Source organism: Cebus imitator, unplaced genomic scaffold, assembly GCF_001604975.1.
Source record: "Cebus imitator isolate Cc_AM_T3 unplaced genomic scaffold, Cebus_imitator-1.0 Scaffold2, whole genome shotgun sequence".
In the NCBI taxonomy this organism is placed as follows: Eukaryota; Metazoa; Chordata; class Mammalia; order Primates; family Cebidae; genus Cebus; species Cebus imitator.
This window is the reverse complement of record NW_016107317.1, coordinates 12771692-12794828: the sequence shown is the minus strand read 5'-3', so window position 1 is coordinate 12794828 and position 23137 is coordinate 12771692. Positions and strand designations below refer to the sequence as shown.

Here is a 23137-nt window from a genome sequence, read left to right as displayed (position 1 = left end):
TTTTTTTTTGAGTCAGAGTCTTGCTCTGTCGCCCTAGTGCAGTGATGCAACCTTGTCTCACTGCAACTTCCACTTCCCATGTTCAAGCAATTCTCCTGCCTCAGCCTTCTGAGGAGCTGGGACTACAAGTGCGTGCCACCACACCTGGCTAATTTTTTGCGTTTTTAGTAGAAATGGGTTTCACATTTCACTGTGTTAGCCAGGATGGTCTCAAACTCCTGACCTCATGATCTGCCCTCCTTGGTCTCCCAAAGTGCTGGAATTGCAGGAGTCAGCCATAGTACCTGGCCTGGAGGTTTTTCAATAAATTATAAATAGAACTACCATCTGATCCAGTGATCTCACTACTTGTATTTATCAAAAGGAAACAAAATAAGCATGTTGGAAAGATAATCACACTCTCATGTTTATTAAGCAGTATTCACAATAGCCAAAACCATTATTTCTTCTAAGTATTTCTTACTTTACCTTTTTTTCATGTATTTCACCCTAAACTTTTAAAGGATTCATGTCTAGTTTCCAATTTCCGAAACGTATGAATCACTGATTATTTGAATATTGCCTTATTTAGATAGTCTGTAAAAACAATTCAATGCATTTTATTTCTTCTCAATCTAATCTTCATATATAAATATATTTATATTTTCTGTTAATTTGCCTTTTATAAAGTATATGACTACATGAATTGTGATCAGCATTTCACTTTGCTAGTGTAAGTGAAGATTAAATTATAAATTATGTTGCACATAAGGAGATAAGCTACTGGGGTTAAGCATCAGAAAAAATTATATGACACATAAATCTCAGATCTTGACTTTAAATGTTTAAGTCAGTGTAATGGAAAAACAAGAAAGCAAAATAATGTGGAAATAAACTATGAGCTTGTCAAGCTATCTTTGCAAAAGAGGCAAATGAAAAGTAAAGTATTGAAAATGTTGTGAACCAATTTAATGTACAACATACAAATTACATATCAAAATAGACTGAGCTGAAAAGAGGACTTGTATCTTTAATGTAGGTGAAGTGTTAGTTGAATGTATTGAATAAATGATTTAAAAAATCTGAAAATATAAAATAATTAGTTTGAAAAATATTACTTCATTAAATATTGTTAACATTAGTGAGGTAGACACATAGTCCATTGGCTAAGAGCTTGGAATTTGAGATCAGGCTGGATTACATTTAATCTGTGTCCTGACTCTGATGTACTGTGACACTGAGCCAGCTGTCAAGCCTCTCCAAGCTGTATGGTTATATGTTCCTGTTCTATAAAATTGGGAACATAATAATGTCTGGCATGGAAAAATTTGTTAACTAGTTGTCAGTCAACATATTGTAGGTCCTCAGAGGTACAAAGTGAAAACTTGATTAGCCGTTCCTTGCTTCAGAGAAGGAAAGGTAGAAGTGAGGTGTGTGTTGGGAGGGTAGACACTTTTCAAGTATAACCAGACTTAGAATCTATAGGGTTTATTTGGCTGTGTACCTTTGAAAAGTCATTAAGTATCTTGATTAATAAATTCTTTCTGGACCTTAAGCATGTCTTTCTAGGACTAATGATGGAAACTTGAATTCTTTGTTAAAACATCTGGTGTTCTACAATGATAAAATGAGGGTGAGAGAAAGAGTATGGACAATTGAACTGTTCCTGAAAATATAGTGGGCGAGATAACCAGGGATAAGCAACAGCAAAAATTTCTCAATACAAAAAACCCTGGCTATATAATTTTTAAAAATAAAACAGATAATAAAAACATCAATCTTTTCAAAACCATAGTTTTTTGTACAAATGTAAAGGATATCTTCAGAGACCAAAATAAAGTGTGACTCAAACCCAGAGAGGTAACGAGTGGTATGTGGCTGGCTCGAGGGGATCTGCCAATGCTAGTGACTTAGAGCACTTGTTTTTTTCACTCATGTGAAACAAAACCCAAGGACTCAGACAAAGTATGTTGTCAAATCAGAAACAACCAATATAAGGGTAGGGACCATGAATAACTACACTCTCACTGAAAAAAAATAAAACTATCCTAAATAGAAAGGTACTTTGGAAACTTTGTTGTCCTGTCAGAGGTCCTAGAGAGATGGAAACATTCTTCCCTGAGAATTCATAATATTCTGTTCCTCAAGTGAATTGATAGCCCAAAGACTCACTACCTGTAGGCTTAGAAAATGCCACGTAAAAAATTATTTTGGAGAGATCCTAGGTTGGAAGTTACCTTAGGCCCTTCACAGAACCAAGCAAAAATTCTTTCTGAGGGAACACATCAATCAGTTCTTAAAATATCTCCACAAATAAATTGCTGATAAAATGACTGCATAATCAAAAATTATAAAACACACAAAGAAACAAATGGCATGAGAAACAGCAGTAAATACAACTAGCAGAATCAGACCCACACAGATTTTAATTATTAGAATTATCTATATAGTACGTGAAATAATATATGCAAATAAAAGGAAGTTGAAAATATAAGTGAGGAATGAAAGACTGAACCATTTGAAAATGACCCAAACAGAACTTTTAGGAATAAAAATTTTAAATGATTGAAATGAAAAGTTCGGTTGTTGGGTTAAAGCACATATCAGACAAAGATAGAGAATATGTTTAATATGTTTTTAAATGTAAGCAAACATTTACTGTATTAAACAGCCACCATAATGATTTCTTTCTGAAAAATAAGCAAGTGTTAATAAAAGTCAAATGGAACTGAAATTCTGGAAAAAATTACATAAAAGTTGGAAAGGAGGTATGAGAGTTAAATTATCACAAATTTTTTGAATTAGCGGGAGTAGAATGGTGATATTGATTTGTTCAGCTTTGGCAATTTAAGTATGCACAGTGAAAATTCTAGGACAACATCCTAGTGAATAGAAATCTAGGCCAATATAGAAGAAAAGAAGAAATGAAATGAAAATAAAACCTCAGAGCTGGGTGTGGTATAATCTCAGCACTTTAGCCACTTTATCCCAGCCTGTAATTCCAGCAATTTGGGAGGCTGAGGCAGGCAGATTGTTTGAGCTCAGGAGTTCGAGAACAGACTGGGCAACATGGGCAAACCCTGTCTCTACAAAAACTACAAATGTTATTCAGGCATGGTGGTATGACACACACCTGTAGTCCCAGCTATTTAGGAGGCTGAGGCAGGAGGGTCACTTGAGCCCAAGAGGCAGAGGTTGCAGTGAGCCTAGATTGAGCCACTGCAGTCCAGCCTGGGTGACAGAGAAAGACCCTGTCAAAAATAAAACAAAATCTCCTTCAATCTGAAAGAAAGCACAAAGAAAAGTTTTAGGAAATGTGGATGTAAAATGAAGTGGTAGAAATAAATTGTATTAGCACAATTAATGTAATTTTTCTGTTAAAGAGCAAAGATTAACAGGCTAGCTTAAAACATTTTCATCTATATGCTGTGTATTAGTTTTCGACTGCTGCATTACAAGTTACCATAAACTTTACAGCATTAAAAAAGATACATTTGATAGCTCACTGTTCTGTAGGTCAAAAGTCTGTGTGGGCTTCACTGGGTTTTCTGCTTACGTTCTTGCAAATCGGAAATCAAGTATTGGCCAGACTTGGCTCTTTCCTGGAGGAGCCAGGGAAGAACCTGATTCCGAGCTCATTCAGCTTGTTGGCACAATTCAATTCCTTTTGCATATAGGGCTGAGATCCCTGTTTCCTTTCTGGAAATAACTCTGGCCATCCTAGGTCTTTTTAAATGGTCTCGTCCATGTCAACAAAGGAGACTATCCCTGCATTGAATCTCTCTCTAGCTTCCAATATCACTGACTTCTACTGCTTTTAAAGGGCACATATGATTAAATTAGGACCTCCCAAAGATCTTTCTTTTGCTACTCATTATAGTCACATATTCCACCCAGAACTGAAGGGAAGGGAATTACACTAGAGCAAGGGTCATAGGAGGTCATTCTCAGAATTTTATCTCCCATATACTGTCCTCAGAGTCATGTTTAAAATGTAAAGTAACAGAACATTTGTAAGTGAATGCCTAGAAAACATATATCAGGAAAATACGACCTAAAACAAAGTTGATATTGCTATCTAGCAAAATAGACTTTTGACAGAAAACAAAGCATTTTTAGAATTAAAAAGAGATACTACATAATGAACAGGTGACAATTTTAAACTTGTATGTACCATATAGCATACTTTCAAAATTTTTAAAGAATAAATTAGGCTCGATGTGGTGGCTTGTGCCTGTAATCTCAACTATGGGGGAGGCTGAGGCAGTAGGATCACTTGAGGCCAGAAGTCAAGACCAGTCTTTGCAACATAGCAAGACCCTGTCTCTAAAATAAATACATAAATAAATAAATAACTGGGCATGGTGGCACACACTTGCAGTCCAAGCGACTTGGGAGACAGAGGTGGAAGTATCGCTTAAGCCCAGGAGTTTGAGGCTGCAGTGAGCTATGATTTTTACCACTGCATTCCAGCCTGGGCAACAGAACAAAACCATATCTCTTTCAAAAAAAAAAAAAAAAGAAAAGAATAAGTTGACAGAATTTGCTAATTGTTAAATCCACCATTATAGTGCTTATGGTAGAAAAGAAAAGGCACTAAAAATGAATAGAGTAAGCATTTAGCATTAAGAATTTAGAAAAACAAAAGAATGGGCAAATCAGTCAAAAATACATTAGGAAGTAAATAAAGATATAAGCAGAATTAATAAAAATAAAGGTACTATAGAGAGGATTAAAATATATAAAATTTGTTATCTGAAAAGCTAATAAAACTAACAAATATAAGATTAATCAAGATTAAAAGAGTACAAATGAACCATGTGAAAAAAATAAACTATCAACAGAGGTGCAGCAGAGGTCAGATATAACCATACGCTTCAATATAGAAAAAATCTCAGAAAAGTAAAATGAAAGCATCTCACATATGTAATTATATCTGATATATTAACAAAATGCAGAAAATGAAATGGTTTGACTAAAACACTTTTACTTGGTGTAATCTTAAAAATATGTCCAAAAGAAAATATTTCACTTATATTTAAAATAAAAGTATTTGACTTTATTTTTAGACACTGAATGCTAAGTAGGATTTCTTTTTACAACAGTACGCATTTAAGTTATTGCTTTTAAATTTCAAAGTTTTCTATTATGAATATCACTCAAACACTCAGTCTATAACATTATATCTGTTTTCAAGGGACAATAAAATAATAGAAACAATGCTTACACAAACTTATAAGCCATGTTACAGGATAGTTCCCTTACTTTTTAATCTCTCAAATTCTGAAAATGGTTATGGTTATGTCAGATGGTTGACTTATCAGTCTTTTCTTGGACTTGCCATTTCCTAACATTAGAAACAAACATCAAGCCAGTTGAAGTTATCTTCCCCGCACTAGCCTACAGATTTGGGTTTGTCACCATAAAGAGTTGGCTTAACCATTTTGATAAATGATATTATGCAAACAATATGGCAGGCTACCAGTGGTGCTGGACCTGGGAGACAGAGGCAAGTCCTTAGGCTCCATGATTAGGGATAGCATGTAGTAGACATTTCATTTAGAAAACTGAAATACTGAGAATCTTTAAGATAAGATTTATTTTCCTTTTGAGAAAATATTTGCTTTTTTGTGTTCCAAGGGCTCCTTTGTGGATAATATTTTTTGTGATCACATTTCTGAAAACATCCTTTTTTTTTTTCTATTAGCCCTCCATCCCTGTATACATTTTCAGAATCATTATATTATGGTATATTGTTCATAATTACCTTCTCTAGTAATGATCAGTTATCCATGTTAAGAAAGAGAGAAGTTATGCACCCTGAAGGCTACTGATTCTTTCAGGCAAAAATAAATGCTGAACTATATAATATTGGGCTAATATTGTTTGATAATTTAGCCACCCATAAGGAATAGCATGCCAGAAGAAGGTGTAAATTTTTTTTCTGCTGGCCTATTGCTCAGCACAACTAGTGATAATTCTCATTTTTTTCAATTTATTCTAAATTACAATTCAATGTGATAGAAAGCAAATCATACTGTGGCACATCATATTTACTTTGTATTTGTTAGCACAATTTTTGAAACTCTGCAGAACTTTCCTGGAAATATGCTTTTTGATTGTGTATATTTCTGTATTTAGATGACTCCGGTGTCTTTCTCTAAATGTGTCTATATTCTGAGACATGCCCAATTTCCTTACTTAATAATAAAACAGTCTATCACTCATTGTAAATCAGCAGGGATCCAGCAATAAGGTGCAATATATCACAAAAGCAGTGCAGGCTATCATTGGAGATAATAAGCAGGCTCATTAATATTTATGCATTATGAAATCCTGGTTGTGCTTCTAAATAGCTGTAGAATACATTCCAGGTTTAATGTTCATCAGTAGATGTTTACCAGTGATTTTAAGATACTTCTTGTGGCAATTTGTTCAAGTCATCACTAGGTGATTTAAGAAACTTTCATCCACAGTTTCCATTTACTTAATTGTGTTCTTGGCTAATGTTCCTCAGTGAGTATGCATAATCCTTTCTGGTTAGCCTTTGGGCTGTTCTTTGTCTCAGTTGGAAATGATGTTGTAAGATGGATTATATACGTATATCTGTGTATGTGATGTTCTGTGAATGGTTGGAACAGGAAGGGCAGCAAAAGGAGGGCAAAGCTACATACATATGTACTGTACAGTACAGTATTTCCATAGTGTCAAAAACATGAAATTTAGGCTTTGTTTCCATCTCATAGTCATTTAAGACAGTGCATAAGAAAATAATGCTATGCTACAATGGATGCAAAATTACCAACAAAGCAGGGCCACAACATAGGATGCTTTTATTGACTGTTCCATAAGAAAAGTTAGGACCTCAAATAATAAATGAGAAAAATTAACCAGAAACTTTTTACCTGTCATGATGATGTTGGGTTTATTACTGTTGTTAACATTCTGCACACATAAGATGGATGCACACCCCAAATTTGTTCAGACATTGGGATTGATGATGTCGGATTTACCCTAAAAGGGTATAAAAATATTTACCTTGTAAGTAATGAGGCTTTTTCAGAAGAGCATGGAGGCTCCCAAGCAATTCTGAAAATGACTGGAGCTAGAGCCAAGAAAGGCAACTGGCTTGGGATTTTTATGGTGTACTTGGAGTGAAGCCAGGGTGGAGGTTTCCATACATGGTTTAAACTTCCTGTTGGTACCAAAGGAAGGGGCACCATAGCTTCCTTATCAGCTTTGTCAAGTGTCAGGCAGGAAGAAAAGAAGGAGGGGTGAGGCTTAAAAGTTGTAAGCAGTCAAATATTTTTTAAAAATTGAGTCATTTTTCATACTACAGTTATGATGATGTTGAAAGAAACTTTGGGAAATATGACTGCAGTGCATTTAGAATTTTATATCAATATGCTCAGAAGCAGAGAAGTAAAGTGAACAACTTGAAGTTGGAGCCCTATTGTTCACCTCGCCCCCTCTCTAATTTAAATTTTGATATTTTCTGGTTGGTAACCAATGTCTCGTAACTCCTAGTCAGTGCTCGTGTCCTTCATCATGATAAAGAGCTTTCCTCTTGGCCTGTGTATGTGAAGATGTTCTCATTTTGATGTTGCCTTTGGCTACGGGTAAATCAATATTTCCTGAACCATATTCCATGGCCAAGAAAAGTTCTCAAACATTTAATCTGCTTTTACAAATTAAAAGAAATTTAGTATGTTTCCATCCTGTCACTGAATGAACCACCATAGGAAATTTCAAAGCATATGTTAAATTATGGGTTTCTTTAATATTGAAAGCTTGGCATGTATTGGCTGTGCATGCTGAGAAAGTACCAAATACTTGCTTATAATTTCAGCTAAAGAATTATTCCTGATGTGAACCACTATATGACCATAATATACTGACCAACATATGACCGCAATTTCTTCAATGAAATTGAATAAAATGATATCAACCAAGTCAGGAAAATAATATTTCAGTGATGGAGCAATTCTTCCCTAATTGCCTCAATTAACTTTCTTAGTTGTACAAGGAACTAAAAGAATGTTGGCCATGATAACAATTATACCAGGACATTTATCCAAGTATTTAAAAAATAATTAGGGAAATCTATGAAAATCCTGTTTCTGGTGGCATATTTTGCTGCAATTTTCATGGGATGGGAGACACTACCAATGTGAGACCATGGTATTACTATTATCTTCAAGAGAAGAGATGAAAATTCTACCTACTAAATGCAGTTAAAGAATACTTAGCATTCTATTTATGAAATACTTTTCATGTTTCATTTATGTCATAAAGGTAGGTTGTCAGATAAACCAAATGTTTACGATACATACTGAATATTAAACAAAGCCTTCTTCAAAATTATATCTCAAAAGAGCTGAAACGGTTTTATGTTCAGATTCCTACAGAATCTCATATTACATTTATTTTATTTTGAACAAAGTTGTATTTGCAGAAGACATTAATAGAAAACATTGTTAATTAAAAACTGGCTTTGAATGTTATTAGGTCATCTGATGGATACAGTTAAAAAAGGAAACAAGTCTATCACAGATATACTAATTATTTTGGGTGATATATGCTCAAAATTGCCAAAAATCTGTGTCATTGTAAATGAGCCTCTTATCACTTTAAATAACAATTCAGAAATTTTGTTTTAAAATAGAGAGGTTTTGGCACTCAACCAAAAGAACACAGAGAACAAGAATCAAATATGCTAACTTTATATTAAGACTAAGTGACATATCTAACTCTGAATCACAGTCTGTAATGGAGGGTTCCTGAATGCTAAGTCAACTATGTTTCAAGACAATGAAAAGAGAAAACATAATGGTTACTGATCAATGCAAAGATGGTAAAGGACAGTTCTTCAAAACTGTCATACCTTTTTATTTCCTTTATGATACACACAAAAAGGTATGATGGTTCTTTGATGCCTAGTTTGTTGAACGTTTTTAACAGGAAGATATGTTGAATTTTATCAAAAGCCATTTCTGCATCTTTTGAGGTGATCATGTGGTCACTTTTTAATTCTGTTCGTGTGATCCAATAAATGGATTTATTCTTCAAGGTAGGCGCCAGACTCTGAAAGCCCTGGCACAATGCAGGTAGGGTGCGCTGGCTGAGTGAGTCTTGCCACCTTTCAACATGAGCCTCTTGGATAGAGCAAGTCCAGAAAAAAACTCACATCATTCATATGTCAAACAGTCCCAAAGGAACTAGCATAAGAATTTTGTTGCTAAGAAGAGAAGAGGAAGAAAATAATAGGAAAATCCACCACCTGACCTCAAACTACACTACAAACCTACAGTAACCACGACAGCATAATATTGGTACAAAAACAAACAGAGACTAATGGATCAGGTTAGAGAACCTAGAAATAAATACATACACATACAACCATCTGATCTTCAACAAAATTGATAATAATAAGCAATGGAGAAGGGACTCCCTATTCAATAAATGGTGCTGGGATAACTGGCTAGCCATATGCAAGAGAATGAAACTGGCCCTTTCCTTTCACCATACACAAAAATCAACTCAATATGGAGTAAATACTTAAATGTAAGATCTAAAACTATAAAAACCCTAGAAGAAAATCTAGGAAACATCATTCTGAACATAGGCATTGACAACAATTTTATGAAGTCTCCGCAAGCAATTGCAACAAAAACAAAAATTGTCATGTGAGACCTAATTAAACAAAAGAGCTTCTGCCCAGCAAAAGAAACTATCAACAGAGTAAATGAACAACCTACATGATATGATTTGGCTATGTGCCCACCCAAATTTCACCTTGAATTATAATAATCCCCACATGTCAAGGAGGTGCCGTGGGGTTAATTTAATCATAAGGGCAGTTTCTTCCATATTGTTCTTGTGGTAGTGAATAAATTGCACAAGATCTAATGGTTTTATAAATGGGAGTTCCCCTGCACATGCTTTCTTGTTTGTTATTATGTAAGTCGTGCTTTTGCTTCTCCTTTGCCTTCTGCCATGATTGTGAGGCCTCTCCAGCCATGTGGAACTGTGAGTCCATAGCCTCTTCCTTTATAAATTAACCAATCTCAGGTATGTCTTTATTAGCAGTAGGAGAACAGGTGAATACACTACAGAATAGGACAAAATATTTGCAAACTATCCATCTGACAAAGGTCTAATAGCCAGAATGTATAGGGAACTTAAATAAATCAACAAGCAAAAAACAAATAATCCCATTGAAAAATGGGCAAAAGACACGAACAGACACTTATCAAAAAAAGACATACATATGGCCAACAAGCATAAGAAAAAAAATGCTCAACATGACTAATCAATAGAGAAGTGCAAATCAAACCACAATGAGATACCATCTCATACCAGTTAAAATGGCTATTATTTAAAAAAAAAAATGACAGATGCCAGCTATGTTGCAGAGAAAAATGATTGCTTATACCTTGCTGGTGGGAGTGTAAATGAGTTCAGCCACTGTGAAAAGCCGTTTGGAGATTTCACAAAGCACTTAAAATAGAACTACTATTTGACCTACCAATCCTATTCCTTGGCATATGCCTACAGGATATAAATTGTTGTACCATAAAGGCAAATGGACATGGATGTTTATTATAGCACTATTCACAATAGCAAAGATGTGAAATCAACCTAAATGCCTATCAGTGGTGGACTGGATAAAGAAAATATAGTAAAGTACTATGCAGCCATAAAAAATAATGAAATCGTGTCCTTTGCAGCAACATGGATGCAGCTGGAGACCATTATCCTAAGCAAATTAATAAAGGACTAGAAAACCAAATACTGCACATTCTCGCTTATAAGTGGGAGCTAAATATTGAATATACATAGGCACAATGATGGGAACAACAGACACAAGGGGATACTTGAGTGGGGAGAGTGAGAGGAGGGTGTGGATTAAAAACCTACCTATCAGATGCTATGCTCACTACCTGGGTCATGAAATCTTTTGTACACCAAACTCTAGTGATACACAATCTACCCATGCAACAAACCTGCACATGTACTCCCTGAACCTAAAATAAATAGTTGAAAAAATTTTTTAAAAGGCATGATGGAGACTAAAGCAAGAGGAAACTATCTAAACAGCTTTATATGTGCTGATACTGAGTGATGTGAATATATTGTTAAGCAGAAAGAAACAAAATGACATACCATCAAATACAATTTTATCTATTATGTTCATTAATATTCTTTATGTATATGCTTGTTTATTGACAGACTAACACTCGTTTATCATAAATGATACCCCACTCTTAGTGGCCATGGTTATTTTTATATTTTGGCCTAGTATCCCTAATCAATGAATATTTTACACAAATATCACATGCTTAGCATACAACTATATCAAATATAACTTTAGATATAGTATATGTACTATCTGCATGGGAATTAGCTTGTAATCAGGCTAAGAAGATAAGACTGGCAAAACTAGAGAATCATACAAAATGTCAGTTAATACTCAGTTATGTCACACAAATATTTTATGAAGCCTTAGATGACTGCAGCCCTTAGTAACCTCCTTTCCTTTGATTTTTCACAACAATTATAGACTGTATCATACTTTAACATTAAATTATGTCTTTATCATTTTCTAATAGCTCAGTGTGTGGTAGTCTTATCTTTATAGAAACAAGTCCTTTGACTCTAAATTCATTTGTGTAATGTGTTACTGATATGAAGCAAAGTGATTGGATAGAAATCTCAGATACGAACAATAACACACCCATAATTATTATATCACCTGCTAATATATATGTACTGTGTGATCATAGATGATTAATAAGAAACCAAGACACAGAGGTGTCAATTACCTTGCCCTAAATTAAAAAAAGAAGACTACTAAGAGATAAATTTGGTGTTAGAACCCAGGCAGGCTGGCTCTGGAAATAGCGTACATAATGGTATAATAGGTGTGCGACCTTGCTCTGTTATTTAACCTCATTGACTTCTCTTCCTCCCTTGCTGAAAGGTGGAAAATAATGACTTATTGTACAAAGTTGCTGTGATGGTTAATAAGAAAAATCCATTAAGACCTTTGTAATCTATGAAGCTGTATAATAAATGTGAAGTATAATTGTCATCATTGCTATTTTCATGCTGTTATTACCTGGCACCACATAGGCTCACCTCACAGAGAAGCAAAGATTTCACCTATATTCCTGTAGAGATAAAAATTTTACAATCATTTACTGACTTTTAAACCTCAAAATTCATGTTTTTGCTCAGATTGCACAATATCTGTGTTCTAAAATAAGTTGTATTCTACTGAAAAAGATTATCTGACAAGCCATGATGTGGTGAGTGCCATAATGAGGTTCTGATAGACCTAGTAGAGAGGAAAGAGGAAGGGAAGGATTGTGAGACTCAAAGAGTTAAGCAAATTTCTCCCAGCATAGAAAGACTTGCAATTTCAAATTCTAATACCTGCCTGTGAGAGAAGCATTCACAGGTTTTGTGTATTAATGCTACACAGAAACCTCGTTGCATTGTCTTTAGTCTCCCTTTCCTGCATCTTTTCCCACAAAGGCTGTCCTTGACCAACACCAGAAATGAATTTGATTTCTCTAATGCAGGACGTAATTGGATTTTTCTTTATGGAATGCATCCCTTTAATGACTGTCTGTGCTTCTGCCAATTTAGCTGCAAGTGACCTGACATTGATCTGATGATATGACTTAAAGAGTTGGAGCTGGAGGTGACAGAGATCAGCTGCCTGGCATCAGAAAGAATGTTTTTTGCTTCATCTCGCCATTTTCCTGAGAAAATGCTTTATTCTAGAATGTCATTTTTATAAAACATGCAGCTGTAATAATTGGTCATACAGCAGCAGATTGCCTCCTTCTAGAAAACATAATAAGCATTTCCCAGAAAGTGCCCTGGAGAAAACATTGAAAATTAAATAAAACCCACCCAGTAATCATTCTGTCCCTTGGAAATATTTATTACCGTGTTGATTCTTTCTGGAACAGAATAAATATTGCTGAAGAGAATTAATTAAATCTTTTAAAAGTCTGGTGTAACAAGAAATATTTATCTGCATACTTATCCATGTAACCTTTAGGTTTTGTTAAAATATTTGACACTAGACCTGTAAGTAAAGAAGATTATAAAGGAAAAGTGGCTTTCCTCAAGAGGAGTTATGATATAGAACTCTTTTTATACCTAAGAGTACATGAGATTTAAATTTCTCTATTTTCACTTTTATTCTTTTTTTCAGTAAAATGTAATTCACTTGATTAATGATTAATTTTTATCTTTTCGTCTTCCCTTTACTCATTTTTATAAGTGCCATGAATCATTTTGATGGAAAATACAATCCATGGGCATTAGTTTGAGTGAGAAAATATAATCCTGTAATTTTAAAGGATCAAGAAGAAAATATACAGATGAAAAAACCATCAATTAACTAGTTTCCTTTTAAAAATAAGTAAAAAATGTTTTCCTTTTTGAATTCTTAATATGAGTTACATTCACATTTATAAAGTGAAAGTTTAAATAAATGAACTGAAAGTTTACATTAAAACCACGCATGATTGTTGAATCTTTTCTGATTCAACAATGAAGCCACATCATGTAAAATTATTGTAGGCCATAAGTTAAATAGAGCCTACATAAATCTGTAGTGTTACTCAGTGAAGGGGAATGGACTAACTCTGGTTCGCACCAACCAAGAGAATCTTGGGAACTCTATTCCTAGAAATGACATTTAGAAATAATATAAAGAATTAAAATCAGATCTTTCCTGGAAACTAGGCTCCTTATCCACCATTCTGATTGTGTCACCTAAGTAACCATGTGAAGCACTGACATGCCAGTGAATGTTTCCAGAGACCATTTTTGGATGCCCCTGCTTGAGAATGGATGTGCCTTCCACAGGAAGTCCAGTACTATTGAAGGGGTCACTAATCTAAAAGGACTCTCCACTGAATCACAATCTTTCATCATAAACAATTAAATATCACCCATTTCAAGGCTACTGCTGAAAGCTACACTTAAATGCAATGATAAAGGTTTAAGGGCAAGAGAAAAAATTATTTTAGTGGGTGATGAAAATATTCCCTTATTCAATGCAGTAAATCTCATTTCATTTCTGTTTTCTTAATTTGAATCTATCTTGTCTGGGTTTGAACATTAGTTAAAATCATAAATAGTGGAATAATGTTCTCTTCTCTTGAAGGAAAGGCTGGAAATGGGAAAAATGTGTGCATGTATAATATACACACACATTTATGTAACACTTTAAGGAAATTTATTCTAGATCCCCTTTGGATTTTTTAAATACCTTTCTAATAGATTAACTATTTATAATACTTTGGGCTTCTGCTGAAACCATTAATATGTGATGTGGTTAATAAGCAATGTACTTTGTTAATGGATCTTTAAAAACTGGCATTTATATCTTAATTTATGTTATCATTTCTTCTTTGAGCAAATATTTTGGCCTAGTATATAAAAATCTTTTTGACATTAGGAGGGATATAAAGATCTTCACTGTCAATTTCAAAGCCTAGTGAAGAGAGAAAAAAGTATATAAGTAAGTAAAAGAGAAGTTAGAAAGTGATACATGACATGAGAAGGATGGGTCAAGAACCACAAGTTTTCTATAAGTTGGGGAGAACAGTGAAGACATCACAATAGTAATATGACTTAGGCCTCAGAAGATGGGCAGAATCTGTGCAGGTGGGAAAAGAGGAAGAACATTTTTAGATGAAGGCGTAGAATTGCGGGTGAGAGAATGCTAGCTAATTAGAATAAATATGCCATGAAACTGGGTACAAGTACTTTACCACACACATACTTGAAGAAGTAAGGAAGAGAAAAGGAGAAGATAATATTTTGATTAATAATGTCACTAAAAATCTAGACATCAGGACATACTTCAATTCGGAGTTTCTGATTTAGACAAACTTTAAAAGAATATAGTATTTTGTTACATATGCTTCGTTTCTGTGGTGATTTTAATATTGAAAGTTACCTGCTTATATAAGGTAATCTTAATTTTTAAAAAATCGTAATATCTAACATGTTGAGTGACTTTACATATATTTATTCAGTATGTACAGTCAAATAAACTATTAAAGTTTTTAATTGAATGAAGTATATCCTAATTTTTATTTCTGCATATATTATAATGTTAAAATGTGCACTTATTTTATTCTCAATAGAATATAAATTGTAGGCTTGTAGCTAAATCTGATTTTAAGATTTCTGAACATGCTAAATAAGTTTCTTTCATTGCTTCAGGTCACTGATATGATGCTTCAGGACAAACCTTATCCTGACTGGGGAAAATCAGCAAGAGCTTTCTGGAAGAAAGGAAATGTTAGGATCACTTTATTCTGGTAGGAAATTGTTTCACTTATTTATTTCTGCATTGCCTCATTCACTTTAGTGAATCCTTTAGGATTTGAGTTGGGTGTAATTTTCCTTAGAGATATAGAATTCTATCTAAAGGGAAATTTTTGGTGATTACTATGCTCCATTAAAACCAGTATCCTTGAGCAGTGGTTTGTAGTTCTCATGGAAGAAGTCCTTCACACCCTTTGTTAGTTGTATTCCTGGGTATTTTATTCTCTTTGTAGCAATTGTGAATAGGAGTTCACTCATGATTTGGCTCTCTGGCTGTTATTGGTGTATAGGAATGCTTGTGATTTCTGCACATTGATTTTGTATCCTGAGACTTTGCTGAGGCTGCCTATCTGCTAAAGGAGATTTTGGACTGAGACGATGGGGTCTTCTAAATATATAGTCATGTCAAATGCAAATAGAGACCATTTGACTTCCTCTTTTCCCAATTGAATACCTTTATTTCTTTTTCTTGCCTAATTGCTCTAGCTAGAATTTCCAATACTATATTGAATAGGAATGGCAAGAGAGGGCATCCTTGTCCAGTGCCAGTTTTCAAAGGGAATGCTTCCAGAGTTTGCCCATTCAGTATGATATTGGCTGTGGGTTTGTTGTAAATAGCTTTTATTATTTTGAGATACGTTCCATTGATACCTAGCTTATTGAGGGTTGTTAGCATAAAGGGCTGTTGAATTTTTTCGAAGGTCTTCTCTGCATCTATTGAGATGATCATGTGGTTTTTGTCTTTGATTCTGTTTATGTGATGGATTACGTTTATAGATTTGCATGTGTTGAGCCAGCCTTGCATCCCCAGGAGGAAGCCTACTTGATCGTGATGGATAAGCTTTTTCATGTGCTGTTGCATTCAGTTTGGCAGTATTTTATTAAAGATTTTTGTATCTATGTTCATCATGGATGTTGGCCTGAAGTTTTCTTTTTTAGTTTTGTCTCTGCCAGGTTTTGTTATCAGGGTGATGTGCGTCTCATAAAATGAGTTAGGGAGGATTCCCTCTTTTAGTATTGTTTGGAATAGTTTCAAAAGGAATGGTACCAGCTCCTCTTTGTACCTCTGGTAGACAAAGAAAATGTGGCACATATATACCAGGGAATACTATGCAGCCATAAAAAGGTTGAGCTCATTTCCTTTGTAGGGACATGGATGAATCTGGAAACCATCATTCTCAGCAAACTGACACAAGAACAGAAAAGCAAGCACCACATGTTCTCACTCATAGGCAGGTGTTGAACAATGAGAACACATGGGCACAGGGAGGGGAATGTCACACAGTGGGGTCTGTTGGGTGTTGGGAGCTAGGAGAGGGACATCAGGGAGTGGGGAGGTTGGGGAGGGATACTTTTGTGAGAAATGCCTGATGTAGATGACAGGGGGATGGAGACAGCAAACCACCATGGCGTGTGTGTACCCATGCAACAATCCTACAAGATCTGCACATGTACCCCAGTACTTGAAGTACAATTTTAAAAAATTAGCCTAATTATTTTATGAATTAATTTCTTTTTATATATTGTTGTATATTCACATTTATAAAAGAGAAGTTTTGCTAATATAGCAGTACACTTAAGATTTGACCAGAGGTGGGTATTTGACTCAGCAAAAAGAAGCTGTAATTTTCACCAGTAAAATCTGATCTATAAAACTGTCTCCTGTAAATACTAAATTGCCTAGTATATTTGACAGGATATGATTTTGCTCTGAGAAGTGATACAGAAAAGGAGCCTCTTTATAAATCACATCTGCTACATTGGCATTTCTTCTTTATGTAATTCCCTTTAGCGCTCCAGCCCAATCCTTGCAATTAGAAAACAATCCATGTCTTATGGAACTTTGTGGAGTCACCGTTATTTATGTTTATGTCAACAAGTTCAAACAAAAAGGAATGGAGAGGCAGCAAGAAGGGCACTTTCACATGGCTGTGGCACACTCCCCAAGCACAGTGATTCCACGTGGTATAATAGACAATGGAATAATTATATAATCCCATGAAAAGTTATATAAACTAACACTTATAAATGTTCTACAGCATTTCCCCCTTATCTATGGTTTTGTTTTCCATGGTTTCCGTTAGCTTTGGTTGACTATAGTCTGAAAATATTAAATGGAATATTCCAGAAATAAACCATAACTAAGTTTTGAATTGTGCGCTGTTCTGAGTAGTGTGATGAAGACTCATATCCTGCCAGGACATCAGTCATCTCTTTCTCTAGCGTCTATCCATGATGTCTATGCTACCTGCCCTTAAGTTACTTAGTAGCTATCTCACTTACCAGATCTATTGTCAAGGTATTGCAGTGCTGTGTTCAAGTGATCCTTATTTTAGTTAGAGACGGTCCCCAAGCACAAAAGTAGTGATGCTGGCAATTTGGGGATAAGCAGAAGAGAAGCCATATGGCTTCCTTTAAGTGAAAAGGTGAAAGTTCTCTACTTAATAAGGAAAGAAAAAAAATCATGCAGTGAGGTTTAAATATCGTATGCTGAGAAATATAGTAAGAACGGATCTTCTATACCTGCAATTGTAAAGAAGGAAAAATAAGTTCGTGCGTAGGATATATAGGGTTTGACACTATCCAGGACTTCAAGCATCCACTGAAGGTCTTGGAACACATTCCAAGCAGATAAGGGGGGACTACTGTAATTGATTGTAGCTGGTGTTGGTATATATTATCCTGTACATACCTGCCTTTTGAAACAGAAGAGGAAAAAAAATCTGTTTATTCTTGGATTTAATTCTGGAGGTTGATTTTTTTTTTTAATGCAAAAGCTACACAAATCATAGAAACTAAGTACTTGAGGAAAATATACATTCTATGTTATCTTTTGTGCTTTAGCATTATCCATTAAATGTTGCTGGAGATATACGACATTTTGAACTCAATTCTTAACAGGTAAACAAAAGTGGATTTTTTCAATATTGTTATGAAAATGAATATGATTTTTTAGATGCATATTCACACCTTATCTTCATGTGTGGACTATTTTTATGGTACTATTTAACCTCCATCTTTTTTCCTATTTGTAAACTTCCCATATAGCTTTTCTGAATAATATATAATTTAATGATTATAGGAAATATTTATTGATAGTATGTTTTGCTTGAGGCACTAGGCCAAAGACTTTACATCCGATATCTTTATTTATTTAATCATAACAATCCTGTAAGATAGGTGCTATTGTTATAGGCGTAGGTCTCTGACTCCAGAGTCCTAGTTTTTAATTACACTAGGACTGCCTCTAGGAGAACAAAGGATACATCAGTGTGCCAATTTCCAAATGATTAATGTTAATTCTTTTTTAGGTAGGGTGTTAAAGAGGAACATACAATTCTTGGAAGCCCTCTTCCCTGCAAAATTCTCTACAGGGTTTTTAAAAATCAGAATTTGAAAGGAGATAAACTATTATCAAAAGTATTTATAGATGGTCTCTCTTAAAACAATATCTATTTATTATATTTACACATGTTTCTTATTAGTGTACTGATATGGTCTTGCTCTATGTCCCCACCTAAATCTCATCTTGAATTGTAGTTCCCATATTCCCCACTTGTCATGGGAGATACCCACTGGGAGGTAATTTAGTCATTGGAGATGGTTGCCCTTTTGCTGTTCTCCTGATAGTGAGTGAGTTCTCACAAGATCTGAAGGTTTTATAAGGGGCTTTTCCCCCTTCATTTGGCACTTCTTTCTCCTGCTGCCATGTGAAGAAGGATGTTTGTTTCCCTTTTGGCTGTAATTGTATGTTTTCTGAAGCTTTCCCAGCCATGTGGAACTGTGAGTCAATTAAAACTCTTTTCTTTATAAATTACCCAATCTCAGATATTTCGTCATAGCAGCATGACAACGGATTTCATGTACCTTCAAAGGCAGGTGATTGATGACTGTTATCTACTAGTTATCAAGGTCCCATGTATACTATTTGCAAGGGTAAGCCATGCATAGAATATCTACAGGCCCCTGTGATTGTTGTCGTTAGCTGTTCTTAATCATGATTGCTGTTTCAGAGAGAGATCCATGCTAGATTTTTCCTGAAGCAGCTTACTATGTTTTTTTCTTTGAACATTATTACTTAGGTCTATATATCACCAATCTCTTACCAACTTTTTTTTTTTTTTCTTGAGACAAGAGTCTCTCTCTGTTGCCCAGGCTGGAGTGCAGTGATGCAATCTCAGCTCACTGCAGCCTCTGCCTCCTGGGTTCTAGCAACTCTCCTGCCTCAGTGTCCCCAGTAGCTGGGGTTACAGGCATGTGTCACCATGCCAGGCTATCTTTTTGTGTGTGTGTGTTTGCTTTTAGTAGAGATGGGGTTTTGCCATGTTGACAAGGCAGGTCTTGAACTCCTGACCAAGGGTGATCCGCCCACCTCGGCCTCCCAAAGTGCTGGGATTACAGGCATGATCCACCGTGCCCAGCCTCAAATGGGTTTATTTTTAGCATCTGTGATAACATAGCTCATTGGGTATTCTAAAGAATAGTTTAAATGTTGTAAAAATGATAATTTAATTACTCACTGTCAAATAATATTCTTAAATAGAGAGCAAACTAAAATTCACACTTTGTTTCTGTAAAATTATTAATAATTAGGCAATATGTTAGAAAAATTGTTTTCACTGTTATATTTCAAAAGTAGTATTTTAAATCATTACATAAGCTAACTGAAGAACAATTTAAATGCCACTTTAAATTTTTTTCCATTTTATCCATTTCTATACATTCAGATTATCTTCACAACAATATTCATGGTTTTAAAAAAGGAAAATCTGATGGAAAAAGTTGAATATAGAAACGATGTGGGAAGTGAAGAAATCTTCCTTTTTGTTCATACTTTTCACATAAAAGGGATTTAGCAAGTAAAAAGGGCATTTGGTGTTTTGTTTTGTTTTGTTTTGTTTTTTAGCCCTAGGAGATAAAATACAGAACTCATTGGCAAGGTTTTAGATTAAATAAAACACAGTATTTACATACTTTGTGTTGCCTACTCAAAAAGGAGTATTTTCTTTTGATTTTGTTTTAGTTAAGGAAAAAGAGATTAGTGTGAAAAAAAATGTATGCTGGAGAAAAAAAAATGCAAAGGAAATCTTTCTTAACTTGCAATGTGACTATACGTGGCAGTTTGAGCAGTACAATATGCAATTTTGTTCTGAGAAATGTACCTCTTACCTACTTGTAGCTGCTTTAACTCACAAACACCTGTCAGAAACTGTATTGTTTGCAGCTGTGTAGCTGAGTTCTTCCTTAATTTTCAGTGATAGGTGTCTCTGTGTCGAAGAAAATGGTTCCTATTTCTTTCTGCAATTTTGCAAAGATGAGGCTGCTGTAGCACCTGGGCTTTCATATTGTAGGGGAGACTAAATACTGGCTATATTTGAAACGGAAAAGGGTGGAATATTTATAGATCTCTTCCAAAGCCCTTTTCCTAGACTTTTGGATAATTAAAAAAAAGTAAAGATCTAAGAATCTAAATGCTATGTGAATACCTTATGCTCTTCTATTTTTCAGAGACACTACCAACAACCATTTTCACTGACTTGTGTCTGAAGTAAAAGAACAGCTACATAAAGAACAAGTAATATGATATTCATGTTAGCTTCTATCCCCCTGATTTGTGTACTCTCTAGAGACACAATTTGTGTGCTTTTGAAGGGAAGCATTTTAGGATGATATTTCCCAAAGGCTTAGCTTTAAAAAAAAATAAGGCAAAACAGACTTCTATGATTAGTAGAGGAATTGGTGGAAAAAGGGATTGAGAGATCTAATGGTCATTAGGGCTCCACAATTACTCCGGTTCTTCACCTTCCAGACATATAAGAGGATTTCACCTTTCTGCCCCCTCTGATTACATAACTTGCTTTGACCAAGGCAAATGTGAATAAAAGTGGCATGTGCCATATCTAAGTGGAAACATTTAATATTCAGTGAGATGAACTGAAAGGAGCTCTTTTCTCATAACAATTGTGGAAGCTTGTGTCTAGCTGGAGCCCTTGTCATTTAGATTCCCTGAATGACCAGGGTAAAATAAGCATTCTTGATAACACTGCAGACTTGTAGTTTGAGTGAGAAACAATCCACTGACGTTTAAGCACTGTTCGATACTGTAGCATAAAAATAACCCATTCTGATGTTTGCAGAAAATCATCCCTAGAAATGGGGTGCTGCCGTAACAGAAAGCTGAATTTTGTATATTAAGGGCTGGGCAGCAAACCGCAAGGAAATTGATGCTGGAGACTGGAGTATTATTGTGGCAAGTATTATAGTGTTTGAGTATTATAGTGGCAAAGCGGTTGGTAAAAACTGTGGTCTGTGATGACTTGGAAGCTCCAGGAGAAACCGGAAAGCAAAATGTTCATGGTGTGTTGCCGTGTGTGTCTGTGTACAGCAGCTGTGTACTCTGTTCCATTCTGATATATAGAAAGGATTGTTTTATGTTTTCTCTTTTGGATGAGCAACGTGGTATATTTTTTAAAGTACTTTCTCTACCAGTGAAATGGTTTGGATGGGGTATCTTTTAACTATAATTACCTTAATTCTTAACTGGGAAACAAATGTAGCAGCTGTTAATTTTCCTGCTTTGAATATCACAGTTATTAAAGTCTAACAAAAGGAACTTAGTTGTTTACCTCTGACCAGACAAGAGTAAATCAACAAATTATTATTATCTTAATATACATTAAATATGGTATGGAGAGTAACATAATAATAATAATACAGTAAGTTAATAAGAAAGACCTAAGAATCAGGGGAAACGTCAGGCACAAGAGTTTTGGTAACAGTATTAGTAACTGATAGTTTCACATCCTCCACACAGAAACTCATGGATCATTATTAAGTGACAGTGAATTATTATTTGTTTTATGAGCCATGGTTCAAAACTCAGGGAGGTGGAGCATGCAGGGGAGGGTCTATCTGAGAGAAGTTGAGACCTGTGACAGTCCCCATTGATGAGCAATCTCTTCCTGGGATTAGACTGCTGCCATTGCCCAGATCCAGCCTGAATTCCCCTCAGCAGTGCTGGTTACGTAGTGCCAGCTCTTGTTTTCAGAATATCTTTTTTCTTCATTTCCCCTGCTGTCCAGAGCTCCTTTTGTGAGTGCCTTCTTTCTAGAATAAGGGATAAATGCATTAGCTGTATTGAAGGTTGTCATGCTTTGATGTTTGTTTTCATACCCGGGAAGTTTTCTGACAAACTAGAGGTAGAATCTATAGGCAGGTGTCACAGGTCAGATGAGTCAATCTCTCAGTTCCTTCTCACAAAGGTTAAATAAAACCTGATTATAATGGCTTGACATATGAGTGACTCATATTCCAGAAACCAAAGAGGAACCAGTGTTTTTATGTGTAAGCTGGACAAAGCTTTGCTATTAAATCAGAGAAAAATATGTGCTTACCTTATTTAGATATTTGTTCATATTTATATCTTTCAATTGTGTTAGGCCTTCTACTGAGAATGCAATAGTGAACAAGAAACATAAACCCTGATAAACAAAGAGGCAACAATTGTTTAAAAGTACTAGCAAACCAGGCTGAGCACGGTGGCTCACGCCCATAATCCCAGCATTTTCAAAGGCCAAGGCTAGTGGATCACTTGAGTTCAGGAGTTTGAGACCAGCCCGACCAACATGGTGAAACTCCAACTCTACTAAAAATACAAAAATTGGCTGGGCATGGGTGCACACCTGCAGCTACTCGGGAGGCTGAGGTAGGAGAATCGCTTGAACTTGGGATGCGGAGGTTGCAGTGAGCCGAGATGGTGCTACTTTACTACAGCCTGGGTGACAGAGTGAGACTC

At 35.2% G+C, this 23137-nt stretch overlaps 1 protein-coding gene across 4 annotated transcripts in view; it reads left to right on the top strand.

The window, feature by feature from the left end:
- TMEM117 (transmembrane protein 117) overlaps positions 1 to 23137 on the top strand; it is a 530078-nt gene that overhangs the window by 328153 nt on the left and 178788 nt on the right. For all 4 annotated transcript variants that reach the window (XM_017529749.2, XM_017529762.2, XM_037738890.1 and 1 more), the window contains one exon: positions 15238 to 15335. In XM_017529749.2, the coding sequence (XP_017385238.1) occupies positions 15238 to 15335 (98 nt within the window). The remainder of the gene's footprint in view (positions 1 to 15237; positions 15336 to 23137) is intronic.